The sequence below is a fragment of the Eleutherodactylus coqui genome, chromosome 1 (assembly GCF_035609145.1).
Source record: "Eleutherodactylus coqui strain aEleCoq1 chromosome 1, aEleCoq1.hap1, whole genome shotgun sequence".
NCBI lineage: Eukaryota > Metazoa > Chordata > Amphibia > Anura > Eleutherodactylidae > Eleutherodactylus > Eleutherodactylus coqui.
Genome location: NC_089837.1, coordinates 164,080,103 through 164,101,742, shown reverse-complemented (window position 1 = coordinate 164,101,742; position 21,640 = coordinate 164,080,103). Strand labels below are relative to the sequence as shown.

The 21,640-nt window shown below is 43.4% G+C and overlaps 1 protein-coding gene across 1 annotated transcript; it reads right to left on the bottom strand.

Moving 5' to 3' along the window:
- Positions 1-93: 93 nt before the first annotated feature.
- Positions 94-20,065, bottom strand: AP2M1 (adaptor related protein complex 2 subunit mu 1). Its single transcript, XM_066603129.1, has 11 exons — positions 19,930-20,065; positions 16,324-16,443; positions 9,246-9,511; positions 9,027-9,109; positions 5,143-5,278; positions 4,888-5,029; positions 4,177-4,296; positions 2,873-3,008; positions 2,026-2,123; positions 1,805-1,916; positions 94-1,163 (listed from the first exon to the last, which is right to left on the bottom strand). Exons 2-11 carry the CDS (start codon positions 16,395-16,397, stop codon positions 1,029-1,031), a joined length of 1,302 nt encoding a protein of 433 aa, XP_066459226.1. The 5' UTR covers positions 16,398-16,443; positions 19,930-20,065; the 3' UTR covers positions 94-1,028.
- Positions 20,066-21,640: the final 1,575 nt, after the last annotated feature.

Genomic DNA, 21,640 nt, shown 5'->3' with positions numbered 1-21,640 from the left:
TTTAAAAAACAAAAAAAACAATAACTCAAAACCCCCTCTAATGTCAGAAACACGTGCAACATTAAGGGGTTTAAAATAAATCAGGACCACCAGTTTTGTTTTCTACACTGTTTATTAGATTTATGATTCGACCATCACAAAGAAAAAAAAACAGAGCAAAAATCACAGCACAAGGAGGACAGGGAGGAGAGAAGTCACAGGGCCACACAAACCACATCAGTGGAAGCTACAGGATCCCATCCATACTGCTTTAGGAGTCGGGACTGCTCATTGGCAGTGATATGTTTTATTCTTTTGCACTCCATGACAAAGAATTCTCTGTGACGTCTATGATGTGGTCTTTTACTCCTCTTCTTCACTAATGAGTAGTGAAAGGGCCTGAGTCACTGAACCTCCCCTACATTTGGTCATAAACATTGCAGACTAAACCCCCTCAAAAATCCAGATGTAATCACTCCTCCAAGCAGAGATTTTTCTCTGAATCACTCATCCCATATTTTGATGTTAAAACTCACCAATTCTTTCAGGGTGTCGAGCTGGCCTGCGACAGCGTTAATAGTTAATGACTTAAAATACTCGAACACAGTAAACATGACGCTGCTACCTACTGGTAAGAGGGATGTGATGGGAAGCGTGCAGGAAGCACTACACTATTCAGAAATACTATCTGCCAGCAATATTCACAGACACTGTGGTGGTATACAAGGTTAGGGGCAGCTGCATGTGAAAAAAAAAACCCCCACATAGCAGCAAGGTGGACAGGGAGATCCCCTATACGTTTAGATCTCTAACTGTGGTTAACCTTTCCAATGCCAAATCTTTGTGCAGAGCCTCCAGACTGAATGGGGTTAATGAGCCAAATGGCTGTAATGGTCGGGCGGAAGAAGCGAGAAAGGAAAGGAGCATTTTCCACTCTTTAGAGCCTGAGATAATGGCCTCTTGACTTGGGTTCACCCCATCGGAATGTACTGCAATGGGGGGCAGCATTAATAATGGAAGTGGCTCCCTCCTCTCTAAGTATTGATGCATTAACAACGTGTCTCATAGATTCCACTGCGGCCAATGTATCGCACCCATTTTATCACATCATGGTCGCTATAGTTCAGCTTAGGTTCAAATACTTTCAGGTAACGAACTTTAAGGCCGGACGGAGCAAAGGGGACCTAGGGAAGAATGAAAAGAAGTGTTAAAAGCTTTCATGTAATTCGCTAACATTAGTGTTTTCTGTGATTATGCTAATAAGTCTTAACACTTTCCATAAGTGATTTATGAGTGGTTGCAAACCTTTTAACAGGTATTATTTATATAGCGCCAACATATTCCACAGTGCTGTTATAGGCCCAAGACAAATACAATTGCAAGAAAAGTGAATGAATCGCTTGGAATTAGATTTCTGCAATGACCGCCTATAATTGTCATTTGGATAATAGGCTTTTTTTTAATTTAAGCAAACACTCCAACTAAGACTTCTTTTACACGGGGCGATTTAATCGGTCTCGCAAGCAAACGATGAAAGTTCACTCATGCAGCTTGATAAATTGTTCAGTCATTCACATTCATTGTAGCAGCGCATGTGAATGACTAAACAATCACTGTTTACATGTAACTGTGTTACTAAACAATGATTATGTCTGCATAAAAGAAACGAGGTGGGAAAAAAAATTTGTTCAGTCGTTGACCAGGTTTACACTGAACCATTATTGTTTAAATTCACACTACCCAGCGATTTTTTGGAATGCTAGTTCTGTGTAAAAGAGCCCTAAATTAATAACCCTGAAAAGTGAGATCACAAAAGCAACCTTACCTCAAAGTTCATAGAAATAGGAGGGCGTGCCCACTTCTTCTTGTCATTGGTTGGCAAAAGTTCAATCTCAGCACTAATCTGCGATTCCTTCATTCCAGCCATCCGTTTTATCCTGAATGATGAAAAATTATATGAAGTGTCACAACACACAATAGCACATATCAGATTTGTTTGCTTCAAGAAATGCAGGAGGTCCATATAAAACAGTTACAATCACTCACTTCCAGACAATGGCGTTTTCACTGGCCTTGTACTTGGCTTTTCCCTTCATACAAATGACTTGCACACCACTTGTGTTGAGTGGTGTGGGGATTCGAACCTGTAAAGAAAACAGCATTAAAGGGGTTCTGCCAACTTTTACACAAGATAGGTGATAAGTATCCGATTGGAGGGTTTCTAAGCAATACATATAAAATATATATTCGATTTGAGCATGCCTGTAAAAAGTAAAGTAGTCCCATCTTTTGTACTTTGGGTGGCAAGTGACATGAATGAAGGAGAAATGTCAGAGATACTTGCTTAAAGGGGTTGTCCCACGCCGAAACGGGTTTTTTTTTCTTCAACAGCCCCCCCCGTTCGGCGCGAGACAACCCCGATGCAGGGGTTAAACAAGAACACCGGACAGCGCTTACCCGAATCCCCGCGCTCCGGTGACTTCTTACTTACCTGCTGAAGATGGCCGCCGGGATCTTCTCCCTCGGTGGACCGCAGGGCTTCTGTGCGGTCCATTGCCGATTCCAGCCTCCTGATTGGCTGGAATCGGCACGTGACGGGGCGGAGCTACACGGAGCCCCATTGAGAAAAGAAGAAGACCCGGACTGCGCAAGCGCGTCTAATTTGGCGATTAGACGCTGAAAATTAGACGGCTCCATGGAAACGAGGACGCTAGCAACGGAACAGGTAAGTGAAAAATTTCTTATAACTTCTATATGGCTCATAATTAATGCACAATGTACATTACAAAGTGCATTAATATGGCCATACAGAAGTGTATAGACCCACTTTGTTTCGCGGGACAACCCCTTTAAGTCTTTCCCTTAGTATTTTCCACACTGCAGAATCCCTCACCTCAATTTTCTGAGCCAGCAAGGAAGGTTTAAAGTTGGATTTAATGACCACCTTAACCTCCAGTTTAGTACGGCCCACCTCACGAACCAGTGGGATGACACGGAATGGAAGGATTATGTCCTTTGTGGTTCGATATCTACAATAAATCAGAAAACAAAAATGAAATTAAGAAACAAAAAATGTTAGTTTAAAAGGGCCACTACAATGATTCTCCACCTGCCCACCCCCATTATGTAGCTAGCACACAGTACTTCTAAGCAGGGCTGGTGTTATGGGAAGACAAACTGGGCAATTGCAGCACCCTCCCTGAGCAGTGGTGTAGCATTAGGGGTTGAAATTGGGAGTCCATAAACTAGGAGGGTCCAAAAGGACCCCCTCACCACTAACACAAACTTACAAATGACAAAGTGCTGCCTTTTTCCTGTCGCTGCAGTAGGCCCAAGCTGTCATCTGTTGAAAACCCCTCAGTGGGCTTCGTGTGCAACGCGCCCACAGCCCTGCTGTGGATTTCTGCTATATAATCCACATGTATATATGTGGATTTTTGTGCAGACTTTTCTTGGTCTTTAGGAGATTCTTGCAGACTCTTGTGAAAGGTCCTTGACCACACTCGCTTGTAACTTGAATGTGATATTCAGTATTTTGGTCCCCATCGTTAGTTTTGCCCAGGGCCACACTTTCTCTAAAGCTGGCCCCGTATATACAAGTGAGCTAATGTTACGTTGGCTAGCTATTTGTCTGAAACACTCCGCCTCCCCCCCCCCCTCAGATGGTCATGTGATTTCAGTTCTGACAAGCTCTGAGCTACTTGGGGGTTCTGTTCTTATTTTAGGTGAATGTAAAAGCATCACAGGCTGAAACTGACTTACCTCAGAAACTGCCTACAGGGGTACACAGATTTCTGTCACAATTACTGATGTTCACACTGCTCCTGTCACACAGTTCTAATAGAGGAGAACACAGCTAATCCTCCTGACTGTATAGATCTGGTCTGTAGCTTATTAAGGTGAATATAATAATTAAGCTCACACATTTTAGTTTACCAGGGGGCAAGTGATTATGTGGGAAACTACTGAAAAGTTTTAATTTCTATACATTGAGGATTTTCACTTTGTAGCACATACTTTCACTAGAAGTCATGTTTTGTATACCAGAATACCCCTTTAAAAACAGTCATTGTATTTACATTTTCAGAAACAAAAAGCGTGCAGAGAACCGTAGATAAAGACATTCTACCTAAAAAGTCAACTTCGTGTTTTGCATTTCATTTTAAGGAGGTTTAAAAGCAGTTTAATAAATTTTACCTCATCAATTCAAATTCTCCATCAGGTGGAATAAAGCTGATACTGCGCTCCGAATCAAACTTGCTGAGACGAACACACTGATGGAATGTACAGTCATCAATAGCAATGGATTGTTTTCCACTGCAAAATAAAAGAGTAATGTATACCACAAAAAAAAAAAACCAAAAAAAAAAACCTCATGTAACTGCATGTAATACTGGAAGACCCGAGAACTGCTGTAAAACCCTGTTCAGGCTTATTCAGACGGGTGTATTTTTAAGCATAGTTCATACAGCATACAGAGCCATGGCGAGAATAGGACATACAACAAACGTGCAGGATCCCTGCAGATCAGACAGCACATGGACACCTGTAAGTGTGCCGTCTGATGCAAGTTGCGCCCGAGAGTCTCAGGTACAATGCGACCATCTGAATGAGGCCTAAGTGTAGATGCAGCAGAGTTGATTTAAGCTACTTTCCTATTCATTTGAATGGAGTTTGCAGAAATCTCTGCACATTCTGCAGACAAACCCATTCAGGTAAATAGAAACTAATGTCAGTCACAGGTTTCTACAACAAATTATCACACGTAAACTTACCATCAAATCAAGTCTTCAATAAGGGATATTTATGAAAGGACCATTTCTTACATGCATATATAGATTTATCTATAGAGGTGGAAAGATGATGTATCTAGTGTACATAAGTACTCCAGAACTTTACCACACTTACGTTTTGCCTGTCTCATCGGCTGTTCCTTTGCCTTGTTTCTCAATTACAATCTTATCATTCATTCCAAACTTGCATTCTGGCATGCCGCTCAAGTAGCTCTTCATAACCACTCGTCCAGACACATGAGCGCTAAGTACCTGACCTGTCAATGGAGAAAAATCAAACATTGATACATTCAAGTCAGAAGCACCAAGTTAACACCCCCCCCCCCCCCCCCCCAATTTACAACTTAACCAGTCACTATGCTGTACTTACCTTGAGGGGACATTAGTAGGTTAACACTTTCTAAAACATCCAGGAATAGCTCATTGCGACGATATTTAATGCCTTCACGTCTCCAGCCAATCTGACCAGTCACCTGGCTGGTGATCTGAGACTGCTCCTCCTTGGTCTGACAGAACACAAATAAAGATTTATGTTACCAGCTGGAAGCTATCAGGGATGTATTCATGCTTTTATTAGTACAATTTAATTTCAAATACATGTGATTACACATGATACAAAAGAAATCCCCGTTTTCCCTTCTCTGATTAAAGCTAACAAGGCTTTTTAGGCAAAAAAAAAATGAGTACAATGTTAGCTACCCAGTAAGTAGGGATTAAATGGCTATTCCCATCTCACAAAATTATAGGCAAAGTGGCCAGCAATGGCTGCATGCAGCCACAAGAATGGAGAGATTGGCTTGCATGTGCATGGTTCACCCCATCAAGTTTATGGGAATTGTAGAAAGTGCTAAGCAAGCTCTTCATGTAGTCAGTGGCTGCCTCACCTGGTGGGGAAAAAGGTCTCAGTTGGGACCCCCTCCAACAATCACACATTACAGAGCTACTGAGCACCCATGTTTTTCAGTGAGTCTATACCACTAGACTTTGTATGGCAAAAATATTTTTAAAAATTTACCACCCCCCCTTCCCTACAGATAATCACCAGCAATATTCCATTCACTCCTACCTGGTGCTACATGTCCAGCCACATGAAGCAGAGGAGAAGCAATGTGGTAGGCAAACGCAGGAAGAGCGGACAAGCAGGTCAGGAAACGTAGGGATAAAAACAAGAAAAGTTGAGTTGAAGTCTAGGGTGGCAGCTAAGCGCAGTTAGTATGTCAAACTACAAAAAGGCACAACATAAAAAGCAAGACACCACAGATAAGACAGCAGAACCTTGAAAGACAATATATAAGAGAGCAGACAAAGCTCAAAAGAGAAGACTGGGAATAGGTTAACATTACTGCAATGCCAGTTGTACTTCAGTAAAAAAATGGAAAATATTGCAGTTGTGCATTTCTGTGTAACATCAGTATCGTGTTCAGATACAGCGCAGAATTAGAGATTAGCTCCCGATTTGTAGGCGACAGTTAATGGGCTTCATCACTGCCTGTGTGCATCTGTAGGATTGACACAGCTCTGTTTTGAATGCAAGCCATGATGCTAGGATGAAGAGACTAGACCTTTGTAATGCAACCAAAATTATTCAATCATTGCAAGTTATTATTTGCCAAATTCACAAACTGTTTTTTGGCTTTTTGCAAACGTTTCAAACTATTTAGATAGCACTTGTTCTATTAGTTGTGTTGCGCTCTCTAAATTCATCATGCCACTTCTGACTACTTCAGTTTCAAATTTATTTAATCCCTTCATGACAGGCGTCTTTGTACTTTGTAGAATACCCTTTTAGGGCATGTTCACACATAGCAGAAGTTCTGCGGCAGAGAACTCAAGGAAAAATCCACAGCATTTCCACAAAAGAATTTTGTGTCAGTATGAACACTGTGTGGATTTTGACTTTTTGCAGAAAACCTCTATTTCTGGTACATGTGAAAATACCCTTACTGTTATGACTTGCTGCAAATGTGATGCATAACCAGATACTAGCGTCTGACAGTGTTCCTGAAGAATATTACCCTCCTTCACAGGTAGTGGTGTGCATGCTGTAGCAACCTTCTTGAAATCCCACCAGAGATCTTCCAGGACCACTTCTGAAACAAAGCCTTGGTGGATTTTGAAGTATACATAGGATCATTGTCCTGCTGGAAGGTCCAATGACTCCGAGCTTCAGCTTTCCCACTGGAGGCATGACGTTTTCTCCTAGAATTTCCTCATTTGATTGGATCCATCTTGTCCTCCACATGTTGCAGGTTTCCAGTGCCAGAGAAAGCAAAGCAGCCTCAGATCACCACCGAGCCACTATCATGCTTCATTGTAGACAGGTGGTCATTTTCAGTGTAAGCATTCTTTTTCCTCCAGATATACCACTGATCTATAGTTCTGAAAGAGTCTGGTTTTGTTTAATCACTCTACAGAACAGAAGATCAAAACTTCCGTGGCTTATTTGCATGGTTTTGAGCAGACTTTTCAGCCACCAAGTCTTGCTAAAGGTCTTTTAACTGCTTGCCTCCTCAGGAATCTGGTGGCAGCCGGGAATAGCTTCCTCTTTCAGCAATATGCAGGCAGTTCCTTTAACTTTGAGCTAGTGAACCGTTTCCAACTGCATCTCCAGGGCCCTTTAGTATCCTTATCCATGTTTGTTCAAAGGCAATGATCTCTTCTCTTTAACAGACACTATGGTCTTCGACAAATAAAAATGGCGCACAGCTTCGACTACACTGTGCATTGGTAGTCTAAGACAGGGTTCCCCAACTCCAGTCCTCAGGGACTGCCAACAGATCATGTTTTCAGGATTTCCTCAGTATTACACAGGTGATGTAATTTTTGTTGGTGCCTCAGACATTGCTACAGGTGTTCCTGCTATAGGAGATCCTGAAAACATGACCTGTTGGTAGTCCCTGAGGACTGGAGTTGGGGACCCCTGGTCTAAGACACTACATGCTGATCTGACTGGCCAATGCCGCTCCCATGGGCAGGACTCGCCAATCAAAGCAGTTGTAGTGCATCAGACAGACAGTCAGAATTGGCTTGACCATCTCTGCTTATCCAGGATTGTAGGGTTGCTCTAACTTTTTGGACCATTCTCTTGACTTAAAGGGGTTTTCCTAGGACTTAAAATGGCTTCACAGCCATTTCGTCCTTCCTAGTTGCTGCTGACCAGGACACATGACTGCTGCAGCCAAAATCACATTTCCCGGTCGACAGCAACCAGGAAGAACAGAGTGCTTGTGCAGCAATTTTAAGTACTAGGAAAACCAGTTTAACCATCTCTCAGTTTTTCAGAAACCTTTGCAAAAAAAACAAAAACAAAAACATAAGAGACGCTAAATGTGACTGCAGCCTATGTATAAGACCATATGTGGTTGTGTTTCCCGGCAGTCAAAAACACACTAGACAAGAATTAATCATAATAAAGGTGCATTCACACGAGCGACAGAGAGTCATGCCCTCAGAAGTGACTCGCATCGCACAATGCATGAAGACCCCGTTTATCTGCAGGAGGACCACACATATGCATGTTCTATTCTTGTGCGAGACTTGCATGAAAATAGAACACGTTTCGATTTTTCTGTCACCCAGCATCACTGCGGGAGAAAAAATAAAAAAAAAATAAAAAAAAAGTATAAAGTCAGTCACGTAAATACAACCATTGCAAATAATGTGTTGTATTTGTGCGTCTCGCTACACAAATATTCTCGCCCACGTGAATGCACCCTCAAAGGCCTAGCTAGTCAGAGTATTTGATGTTTTCTCTCATGCACGACTGATGCAACCATCATTAATTGCAACAGGTGTGCTTGAGAACACCTGCACTGCAGATGTGTGCAAACATTCTATACAGAAGATAGAATAGAGACTGTAGTAATCATTAAAAGCGGCTTTTTGTGTTGAATTTGGAAAAGCCACTTTATTAGCTGTGTTGAACTATTCACGTTGTTTGGTTTTTGTAAACAACTGAAAGTTTGTAAATTCGGCAGATAAACCCAATTTGCAACAGGAATTGAATGATTTTGATTCCAACTATACATCTGATCTTACAAAGATATGGCCAAGTCCACAGGTGGCAAATTTTTCTGCGGTGAAGCCAAAGCAAAATCTGCAAGTGTATGGCCCCTTTCACACCTGTGCCAGGGCTCTGGACTCTTAACTGACCGTAACCTCTTTCAATGTAGAAATAGAAATTAACATGCTGTTAATCCACAAATCAATTTGTGTCGGGAAAGTTCCATGTGGAGGACTGTGGCAGCCAATTACCTGGCTTTTAATCCCTTGTTGGGTAATGAAGGTTTTCAGTGCTCCAGTTTCAGAGTTCTGTGGGTAGCCAAAGTCCAGGATTTCTGTTACAGAAGGAAGAGAGAAGAAGAAAAAAAAAAAAAAAAAAAAAAAGAAAGTGACTAGTTGGCAACTTGCTCATTAAGAAAAACATAAATCAGTCATAAGATACATCAACCAAAGAACTATTTGGACTCTTACCATCGAGCAACTCATAGATCAGTACAAAGTTGTTTTTGATGTTTTCCTCACTGATCTTTCCAAAGTAAGCAGTCATGACATCACACATCTTATAAAGGAACTCAAATACCATAGCAGCATTGACATTTTGCTTGGTGACTGCTGCCAGCCAGATGTTTGAGCGCTTCACGTGAAAGAAGCTGGTACGAGCAATGTTGGTGACAGGAGAGCGCACCTGCTGCCGGGCATGGATGACATTGACACGGAAAGCATCCACTGCATTCCTCCTGCATGAAGGCAAAACATAATACAAGCATTAAGACCACGATAGGAGAGTACTTCAGACTAAGTGGCTTCTGGATGGTAAGAGAAAAAAAAAAATAAAAAAATATATATATTTTCATTCCTCAAAATAAAGTAAGTGGGCCTATCCTTGGCTCTTCTTACAAGTATGTTCTTAAAAAACAGACATGTCCAATGAAAGACTTCTAGACAATTAAAAAAAATAAAGTGTAAGAGTTGTTCCTTTTATTCCTCCAGGATACGCATGACTAAACTGACAACTAGGTGTTGCCATTTCACTTGTCAGAGTGTTGTGTCCTGTGACAGATGGCAATGACTGGACAATGTCAGAATGAGCAAGGACACCAACTGGTAACACCCAGCTTTCATCTCAGAAATTTCTAATAGATCCATCTAATTGTTAACTAATGAAATAGTCCTAAAACAGACTTGTCAGGAGAGCCAATGGGTCCTTCAAGCATGCACTAAAAGTAAAATAATTTTTCATGACCTTTATGCCCAGGTATGAACCTTTGTTACAAGCCCAAGCCATCAAAGCTTACAGCCTATAACTTTAATCACCATATCTGTCCACAGAAGATAGAGCTCCAATAATGTCAATTTTGGCAGCATTGACAGAAAAAGGAGACTATATAGACACATTGTTAAAGGGAAACCAGTCAGGCCCCATGAGCACCATACACCAAGCTTACACCCCTCACAGGCCAGGAGCCATGGAATGCGGGGATTTTTTTTAAATACTTACCTGGCTCTTTATTCCTCACCGTCTACCAGGGAAGCCACTGCTTGGTCCAATGCAGACACTGACCAGTGGCGTCCTGGCGTCCAGCAAAGGAATTGTTGCCAGGTAAGAATATAAATATATCTTTAAAAAATAAATTTAAAAAAAAAAAAAGGAACCACACACAGACTTCATGGCCCCTGCTCTGAGCCTTTAAACTTACCTTATGGTGCCCAAAAGGACATGACTGGTTCCCCTTAATAAGCATTTAACTATAAAGTTGCAAGTTTATACTGTTAGCAATGGAAATTAGATTAACCGAAAAAGAAAAAACCCAAACATTTAAAGCCAAGTAGATTAGAATTTACCACCTTTAAGATGTGTTAGCAGTAATACACCCAAATAGATATCAAAAGGACAAGAACGCTACCAGTAATGATTGTTACTACCACAGCAAATTCAATAGGTTCCCTACTAGAGACCGACATATTAGCTCAGTGCAATATGCGAGCTAGTAACTTGACTGTGTGCTAACCCAACCAATAGCTATAGAAATCCATCATTTGCTGGACAATTCATAGGTCTCTAGCAGAGGTAGAACATAATTAGTGGGAGGGGGGTGAAGCTAGTAACTTACAATACTTTTGTTCAAGCCACAAAACATTTTAGTTAAACTGGTTAGAGAATGGAAGCTTCTAAAGTAAAGACTGCAGCAGATTTGGTATAAGCACAGAGTTGAAGCTGGCACTACAAGGCAAGTCGCAGCAGTAAGATCTTACCTATTGCTACAGCAGCCAATGAAGTGATGAGATGGAAAGAGATGGCACCAGCAAGGAAAAGGACAGTGACAGCAATGAAAGAAAGGGTTAGAAATAAAATACTAAAAGAACATAGCACTCCAGCAAAGACCCCAAAGAAGCGCACACCGAATACTGCAGACATCCTCACTGCACAGTATAGCATCTTAAAGCAATGCCCATGCCAGATGCATGCCACAGTCGCAGAAGTTAAAGAGCTTCGCCACTTACAGTATACCAAAGATCTCACTAATAGCACAAAAAAGAAAAAAACCTCACCAAAAGGGAAAGAAAAAAAAAAATTCCCTGTAAAGAGTGACAGTACAGCCATGCCCGGACCCTCTTTCTCTGCTCTCAGCTCAATCCCAATAATGTCACAGGTTAAAGAGTTGAGTAATCTGGCCGTTGGGCAAGTGATGCCCAAGAGGCTTATTAAAGGGCTTCCCCATCTTCTCAAGTGAATTTGGGCAATTGCAACTTCCTGCGCAGCTGTGAGCTCCATTGTGCAGGGAGAGCATCTCATTCTCAGGATTGATGGGGGTCCCAGTCATCAAACTCCCAGATCTTAAAGTGATGGCGCATCCTAGTAATATACCATCACTTTATAAGCTGGAAATCCCCATAAAGGGAATGTCTGACCAAAACATCAATTTAAATTAAATCAAGTTTTTATATTAATTTATGAAAGCCAAGTGACTAATACTACAAATGAATCTAAGAATCTGACATGTTAAAAGAAAAATGCTTCTCTCTCAGCTTATTAGACTTCTTTCCTCCAGTCACCTAAAAAAAACAACTAATTGGCTGCTCAGATGACATGCTGCCAAGTGAGAGAACCAGAGACATACAGAGATGGTGCTCCAGTGTATCACTTTCTCACAGCAGGGGGGGATCACCAGCTACACTGCCCAGTAAGCTCTCTATAGTGTCCTCCATTTCTCGCTAAGATATTAGCAATCACCTCATTATCACAGGCAGATTACAAAAGAAAGGTAACACCTATATATGGATAACATCAGATCAACCAGTCACAAATAGTTGGTCATAGCTTACCTCCTCCTCCCACCTGCAGGTCACAGAACACTCTTCCTAGAGGACAAACCTCTCTAAACTACACAATCCAATGTTGCTGTAAAGCATCTCTAAATGCCTTTAAAAGGGTTGGCAGAGTTACTACAACAATTATGCAAATACAGAAAGTGAAACAACACACACACACACACCTCAGTCTTCCCAGTCATGCTTTATTTATATGGCTGCAGTGGCGCCGTTCCGTATTCCCCATGTGACTGCAGCAGATGATCCCTCGCCTCAGCAGTCTCATATTATATACCACTGAAGCGAGCAATTTGGCTGTAGCAGCAGTCACATCAGGCATACAGATAATCATCGCTGCTGCAATGCCCAATAGAAAAGACAAAAGCAATGCTGCAGGTGTCGTGGGAAACCGCAGGGAAGAAGTTGGAGACAGGAACCTGATTTTTTGTGATCACTGAGGGACCCACCCAATCAGACTAGTCACCTATACATAGGATAGGGAATAAAAGTCTATCTTGAGACAAACCCTTTAAGACAGTTTCCACATGGCTTTTATCCACATATTTATACCAGTTTTACGAAATTTGACATGCGTCTTTTTCCTTGCAGCAAGAATCATCAGCTTTGTGGTGCCCGATTTCAGCTGTGGAACTTTACAGGCTTCACTTAGAACAGGATTTAAAAAAATAAATAGGATCATGTGCAGTAAGATGCATGCAGTTTCTAACACTTGTAGATGACAATTGCACATTTAGGCCTCATGTCCATGGCACGTGCAGATTCCGTGCACCGAATCCGCCAGCACCCAGTGAGCCCCGCTTACCCAATTTCCCCAGCAGCGGCATCCGTGTGGATCCCTTCACTTCCAGGTTCGCTGTACTGCGTATAGTCCTCTCAGCTCACTGGCGGACATGCGCAGTACAGTTTTTTTTAACTCTTCCTGCGGATCAGACAGCTTCCAATGAAAGCAGTCCCTGCGGTATCTGCAGAAAAATGGAGTATGCTGCGATTTGTTTTCCAGACCAAAAGGTCTGCAAATCAAATCCACATGCTTTTAATCCATTTGCAGACATCCATGCTTCTCTAATGGAAGGTTTGCTTTGCAGATCTCCTACGTGGATTCCGCAAACGAAATTTGCCTGTGGACATTGGGCCCAAAAGCTGCAGAACTGGAATAAAAATGTTGAAACATACATCCCATAGAAACCCAATGTTAAGCGAGTTGCACCAGTTTTCTGTTTAGGTTACGTCCACATCTGCATTCGAGGATTCAGTTTTCCCGTTCCATTATGGGAGCAGGAAAGGGGAATTCCCTGGGCAAAACATCCATTAGATGACGAAACTGAACGGTGCCAAAACAGGCCTTATTGACTGTAATGCAGGGTGTAAAGAAACAGTAAATGCATGGTTCTGCCGGTTCATCTTCTGCATCGCAAAAATCTGGTGAGGCAGCGAAGCTAGTTAAATATTGTCTTTAAGGCACTGCTGTTAAGAGAAATCAGTTCCCATAGACCATACCCTTTTATATGCATCAAGCAATAAGGAACACTTTTTACCCAAGTGCTACAAATGCTCTTTAATGAACTCTACTCAGCAGTTAGACAGGATGGAGAATCAGAAAGTCAATACGGCAAACAAACATGCAGTGTACAGTCGCGGCCAAAGTTTGACTTTTACAAAGTTTGGTGTTTCTGCGTTTTTAGATTTCTTAATCAGATGATTCTATGGTTATTGAATTATATGTTTTTTATTAGGTTTTTAAAATTGACAAATAAATTAAGTTTAGACAAAGATTCAATATTTAGTGTCGAATCCCCCCATTTCCTCTTAGACTTCTGTGATTTGCCGTGGACCAAATCCTGAATGACGGCAACCCATTTTGCTTAATCAGTGCTTGCAGTTTATCACAATTTCTGCATTTTTATTTGTCCACCGACTTTGAGGATTGACCACATGTTCTCAATATGATTGACAGCTGGGTAGTTTTCTGGCCAAGGACCCAAAATTTCAATCTTTTGTTCACTGAGCAACTTAAGCATCGCTTTTGCCTTGTGACATGGTGCTCCATCATGCTGGAAATTGCTCCTGGATGGTTGGGAGAAGTTGCTCTTAGAGGTTGTTTAGATCCCATTATTTATTCATGGCAGCGTTCTTAGATAAAATTGGAGTGAGGTCACTCCCTTGGATGAAAAGCAACGCCAAACATGGATGGTCTCAGGCACCTTTACTGTTGGACTCATGATAGCGCTCACCTTTTCTATCCCGGGCAATCATTCTTCCAAATGTCTGAAGAGGGCTTCGTCAGAGAACAATAACCAACTCAGATCTCTGCAGAATGTCGGTCTGTTTTTGATTCTTGGAGAAGTGGCTTCTTTGCTTCCCTGCTTGACACCTGGCTAGCCTCCATTAGCCTTTGCCTCACTGTGTGTGCAGACGCAACGACACCTACCTGCTGCCATTCCCAAAAGCAAACTACACTGGTGCTGAACTGATTCCATAGCTGAATCCTCTTTAGGAGATGGTCTTCGCACCTGCTGGACTTTCTTGGGCAGTTTGAAGCCTTCTTCACAGCAATTAAACATCTCTCTTTGAAGTTCTTGATGATCTGATAAATGGTCGATTGTCCTTGTCTGTAAAGCCTTTTCGATGCAAAGCAATAGCGACTGTTTCCTTGGAGGCAACAATGGTTAACAGAAAGCAATGATTTTAGGCACCTTCCTTTTAAAGCATCCAATCTGCCGTTATCACTGTCATGCTGATTGAATTATATCAGCTGCCTTGTCCTTCTCCTGAGTCTACAAAAGGATCACTGAAATTATGTCAGGTCATTCTTTTGTAGGGCTGAAATTCAGTGCAAACAGGTTTTTGTGATTAAGTTAATTTGGATGGCAAGGAATGAGTGAAGTTTATTGCAATTCATCTGATCACTCTTCATAACAATCTACAGTTAATGCAAATTACCACCATAAAAGCTGAAGCAGAAAACTTTATGAAAACCAAAATGTGTGTCAGTCTCAAAACTTGACTTTATAGTATAACAATGCTTGACAAGGCTTATGAATGAAGAAATACAGAACAACATACTATAAATCAAGTCTAAAGCTCTAAAAATACATAACAGTCCTTATAAAATGGATCTGCTAAACTACATATCCCCCAAGGGATGAGAAGGATGAAGGGTGAGGTTGAGAGAAGAGGATTTATTGGATTAAACGTTTTCCACCTTAATGAAGATTTTAGAAGCAAGATGTGACCTTGCAGAATACATTGCAAAAGGGATCAGAAAGCATCAACCCTGTAGCTATAGAATAACTATGGGGAAAACACTCGCTGTTTACGTACCAGCAATAAAAAGTATTATACACAAAAATGTCAAAGCCTAGAACCTCAAAAATAGAAATCAGAAAACCATTTCCCACTATTTGAAAGCACTTATAACCTGCTATGGACAAAGAGCAAGGGCACAAGTTAAAAAAAAAAAAAAGGCTGGCTAGATTAACTTTTTTGAAGCATCTTTAATAGTCATTTTGTTGCCAACTATCACTTTATAGTCTATGGTACAATGCAAAACATTTTGTCTTGTGGCTTTGTTTGTAATGCAAAAAGACATGTCACAAATGTAACAAAGTGCAGGAGGGTAAATACAAAACTTGAAGCTTGTTTGGAAACCCCATGCTGGTGGACCCAGCTCATCCACGAATGCTGTGCAATAATGCAGGGGAAATGATTGGCCAGAAAATACTATGACTGCTGATCAAAGGGAGAGAAGAACCACAGCAATTAGTACAAACTTCATTTTAGGCCGCCTGCAGACGGGCGGGTCGGATCCAGCGGCGAGAATTCTCGCCGCGGGACCAGACCCGAGTGCCTGCAGGGAGGAGCGCGTACTCACCCGCGCCCGGCGGCCTCGGCTCTTTCATGTGCCGGCGCATGTGCAGACCGGAGCCGGCCGCCGGGTGAGTGACGTTTCTGTGCGAGGCTCTGCGAGCCCCACACAGAAATAGGACATGCCGCGGTTTGTTTGCCGTGCGACATTTCGCGCGGCTGTCTGCATAGGAGTGAGTATTGTAATGCACTCCTATGCAGGCTTTTAGTGGTGGAAATCCCGCTGCGGGATTTCCGCCCGTCTGCAGGCGGCCTTAGACAAGGGTTGTCTTGGTGAAACAAAGCCTTTGACTTTACACAACACCAACCAGTTAAAGCAGCTTTGAGAAAAAATAAATAAATAAAAGCTGCTTACCCAATGTCATCTCTGTACACCCGGGAAATGAGGACCTCTCCCTTGTGATTGTAGATGAATAGCCCTCCGATCATGTTGGATTTATTTCAGTTTGCTCTTCCCATGATGATTAAAACAGATCTGTTAAGATAGATGGGATAAAAAATAAATAAGAATAATAAATAAATAAAATAGGTTTGAATCAGCACCAGAGTCCAGGTCATCATAGTAAAACTGGGTTTAGGAATATGGTTGCCCAATATAACCAAGCAAGAGACCCATAAATGTAACCATAATTGCAGATTGTCTAGAAAGTACATATAAGGAAACACATTGTAATCCTGTATATTACTGCACATCTGAGACAGCATGCCAACCATTGCCCTTCACCTTGCCCCAGCCTACCTGCAGCTTTTACATTCATTCAGCCGTCAGAGAAAACTATATACTGTTTGATAAGCAGTGACTAGAGGATGTCAGCTCTTGTAGGCCTACAGCACATGACACGGAGGGGGTGGAAGGCAGGAGCGGCACAGAAGGATGCTTCATACCAGCAGGGATAACAAGTCTCTTCCCAGATCCCCAACAATGAACAGTCAGCACTGCTGCCAGGATCAGCGGAAGGAAGAGGCAGGAGCCTCACAGCAAGTTCAAGGGAAAATGCTGAATTCAGAGGAAACTGCTGAGGAACTGGAAGTGCTGAGCTTACACATTGGTGCACAGAAACCATAGGTCATATTACATGAGTAATAAGTGCAGGTGGGGGGGGGGGGGGGGGGGGGGGTACAGCTGTATCACACAATACAGAGAGCAAAACACCAAACCCTTCCAGATGAAAGTGACTACAAACTCTGGAATTCTGTGAAGTGGGGGATGGTCCGTGCATGTACAGTATGTTCTTCTAAATTACTTCAATTAGGTTTGCAATAGCAGAAATTAGACCTGTCTTCTGCACAACATGTCAGAGAGCACTTCATCTTCTGTGTATCTATTTAGTAGATAGCCCTGAGGATAAACTTTGGGCTCTGCTCAGATAGTGTCACAGCATGTGTGCTCTTTTCTTCCCTGGCTAAGAGACATCTTCTGCACTTTCCTATAAAGGATGCATGCACACTTTTTTTTTTTTTTTTTTTAACAAAGAAAACATCTAAACTAAGGCAAAAATAATCCATTATGAACAGGGCCAAATATTAGTATATAGACAGCAGAATAATGTGTAGGGAGAAAAAAAGCGACGTGCCAAGTATAAGAGCAGCGTGCAGCACAGCATCTGTTTACCGAGATGGAAGGCCACAAGAATGCTGCGAGCCACGATAAGAGAAGATATAGCAATGGGACCTGAAAGGCGGATTCACATTTCAATCCTTAAAAAAGAAAGAAAAACACACGACATGGGTTCATAATTTGCCATTTAGCATGTGTCCACGTAAGGTTTATAATTAAGAACCGGTCAAGAAACAACGTCAAAACAATAACTTTTTTGTTTGCTTGTTGTTTGACATGGTTTCTTGACCGGTTCTTTATTAAAAACCTTACATGGACACATGCTGTAGTAACACCACTCAAAGTTTCATTTTTCTACATAATCAGACCTTGTGCACGGAGCCCTGAGGCTGGGGGGGGTTTCTGCACGGAAACTCCACCAGCAATTTTTATCCTGGGATAAAGTAGCAAAGTGGATGAGATTTGCAAAGATCTCATCCACACGCTGCGGCCAGTCCGCGCCGAAATTGACATACCGTGCGGAATTCAAAGCCGCGGCATGTAAATTTTATCGCTGTTTCTGCTGCGGCCACTTCTCTCTATGGAGAAGTGATAGTCGTCCCATGTACATGTGGCCACTGAGTGAGAAATTGCTCACTTGTCAGTCCTTAGGCCAATCTCACACGCCTGGACTTGAGTTGTGAATTGCGCGCACTGCCCTCACGGACGAACTATAGTAAGATGCAGGATTGAAAGGCATGCATTTTCAGGTTTTCCCTTCTCACACTCAGGTATAAATCATGTATTCTGTGAGCGGAAGAAAAACAATAGCATGCTCTATTTTAACGTGGATTCCGTGTGGACGACTCCATTGATGTTAACGGAAGCTGCCCGTATTAACACTACATATAGGCTGTGGGTAGCCACCTAAAAAACACCTGTACTGAGTAGGACCACCTCCGAGGCTCCGCAGCCATATGCAATATAGCCTAGTGCCGTACGCAGGGTCACCGGACGGACTCCGCTGTCACTGTCAAAATTGACAACTGCATCTAAATAGTTAATGGCCACAATTAAGGAAAACAGAGCCTTTATTGCAGGCAAAGCAAGCAGTGACAAAGCCGTGAGGGACCAACAAGCCTTCACAAAGACCAGTCCTGCAGGAACAGGGCCTCATCAGAGAATAGGGAGGCGAAGGTGAGATTTTACAGGGGTTTTCCAGATTAAGCCAGTCACATGACGACATCCCACCTGCGCCACTTTTACATTCACAAGTTTGGGGAAGAAAAAAAACAAACAAACAAACAAAAAAAAAAACAACCCCTATATCCCGCCCCAGGTTGCCAAGTGTACGCGGCACACCTGAGGAGGCCAGCAGCGGGTGGTATTCGCCTGCGGCAGAGCCGGCACAGACCAAATACAGGATGCGTTCATTTGAACAAGGCAGTTTTGGGGCCGAGCGCAGCGGTTCCTGCAGGTCCCACACGGGGGACGGAACAGTCACAGATGTTCCTGCCGCGTGTAAATACAGCGCAACACACTACAGCCAGCGCGAGAACACCGACAAAGCAATACCATCCCCCCCCCCCATTATGGGGCGGGGCAGCATGCGGGCACCTCTCCTGGCAGCCTGAGGGCACCTACTGGTACTACTATAATGGCAGGAGCCACCATACAGGCAGGCACCTATTAGTACAGGCAGGAGCCACCATACAGGTGGGCGCCTCTACTGGCAGCCTCTGGGCACCTTCTAGTAATATGGTAAGGGCAAGAGCCACCATACAGGTGGGCACCTCTCCTGGCAGCCTGAGGGCACCTACTAGTACTACTCTAATGGCAGGAGCCACCATACAGGCAGGCACCTATTAGTACAGGCAGGAGCCACCATACAGGTGGGCGCCTCTACTGGCAGCCTGAGGGCACCTACTAGTAATATGGTAAGGGTAGGAGCCACCATACAGGTGGGCACCTCTCCTGGCAGCCTGAGGGCACCTACTAGTACTACTCTAATGGCAGGAGCCACCATACAGGTGGGCTCCTCTCCTGGCAGCCTCTGGGCACCTACTAGTAGTATGGTAAGGGTAGGAGCCACCATACAGGTGGGCACACCCGGGAGGTCTGTGGGGTGACATTACAGCGCCCGGTGCATTGTGGGTACCAGAGCGCTCTCCTCACAGCTCTGTGGAGACGATATGGCTGCCGTCGGACGGCCGGAGCCTCCATCACAAGGCGGAGCAGAACGACTCCAGCAGTCACGACTGACAGGCAGCAGCTCTGTGACCGCGCCCGGCGACTGTGCCAGCTGCACCCTCCAGCGCAGACATGACGGGATGAAGAAACCACACGGCCCGTAGTACTTAGAACGACGCCCGGACCACCGCCAGTAACGGTCTCCAGGAGCCGCCGTCTGTCATTGCCGCCTACCTGCTCCCGACCCCAGAGCTCCTCGGAGTGGAAGATGGCCGACCCTCCTCCTCCTCCCGCTCCTTTCCGCAGTGATGACGTCAGCGCGCAGCTGCGTTAAATTCCTGACTCTGAGACCAGGACACGAGAGGCTGCGGGTGTGCGCAGGCGCAGTACAGGGCGGAGCTCGCGCGGTCACGTGACCGATCAGCTCATGTTACGTGATGTGGAGAGGACCGTCCATAGTGTCTGTGTATATACATATATATTGCAAATAGCTATAGACTGCGTGTGCACTCTATATGCAACCTCCACAATGCAGAGTGTGAGAAGCAGCAGAACGACCTCTCTGTGTCATTGTAAAATCAGAAGCATATGTATATCTAAGTGTCTTTTGGAGAAACAGTCCCTATTTTTGACCTAAGTCCTTCTGTCCCTCGTTGGCGCCTTAAGGCGAATTCATATGGACGTATTTACGTGCGCAAAATTTATGTGTGCCATATACCGAGATGATCTCAGTGGGTTAGTTCTCATCCCCTTTCTTGTGTACGCATTTTTGCTTGCGCAGAAAAGAATTGGTATGCAAGTGAGCATTTGCGCACCAGAGGTCCCCATGAAAGCCTATGGTGAGTGCGCAAATACATGCAATGGTATGCACAATACACTGTGCTATTCCTCGGAGAAAAAGCACACATCTGGAACTCATTAGGCTAAATGGCCATTTAAATTGGGCGTGGTTGTGTCCCGTATGCAGAAAAACCATGTCCTGTTAATGCAAAGAGGACAGTAAAATATGCCGAAATGCGTGAAAAAAGACTCCTACATTGCACTGTGTTGCGCACAAAAATACATACTCCTGTGTGAAGCCGCTCATAGAGTGTAATTGTCATCTAAATGTTTCTTAATGTACAGAATGGGGGATTCTAAGCATTTTTGCAATATGTTTTATGAGTCTATTCTGTACATTTTTCCTCCACAACCCCTTTTCTGCTATTGCTAGGGAATTCCATCTTTACCTCACTGAATAGCAGAGCCAGTAGAGGGCGCTCCGGCTGTGCCTGCACTGTTCTCTACACTGCAGACACAGCTGTTCCAAGTGAACACGTTATTAATAAAAGTTTCTTTAGGCTGCGCTCCCACAGGGCTGATTTTCAGCGTAGTGTCCGCAGCAGGCATTCCATGCAGATCAGCCGCGGAAAGCCTGTCTCCAAATCCAGTTTTGAAAATCTCATCCACTTTGCTGCTACTGTAAATGCAGCGTTTTTTTTTCCATGTGGAGGGTCTGCATGGAAATTCTGCTCAGTATGAGCCCAGCCTTATACTTTTTATTGAGTTTTACACACAGAATAATCCCTGCTGTGCTATACTTGTCTGTAGTCTTCAGCTTCCTGGTCAGGGGGTTCAAAGATCCCGCCTTCAGAAAGCGCTGGCTCTGATTGGTTCTCAAGCGCCGTGGCTCAACCAATCACAGCCATTCAATGCAATGCCTGTGATTGGTTCATTGAGCTCTGTAGTGATTGGCTAAGCTGCAGCGCTCGAGAACCAATCAGAGCCAGTGCTTCCTGAAGGCGGGATTTTTGAACCCCCTGACCAGGAAGCGCTGGCTGGAGACTACAGACAAGTGCCGCGGAGCTTCAGAAGGAGACAGCGCCTGTTAGGTGATGTATTGTTTTGTTGTTTTTTTTGTATGCAGCTAGGGTTTATTTTAGGGAAAACCGTAGAATTTCCTACT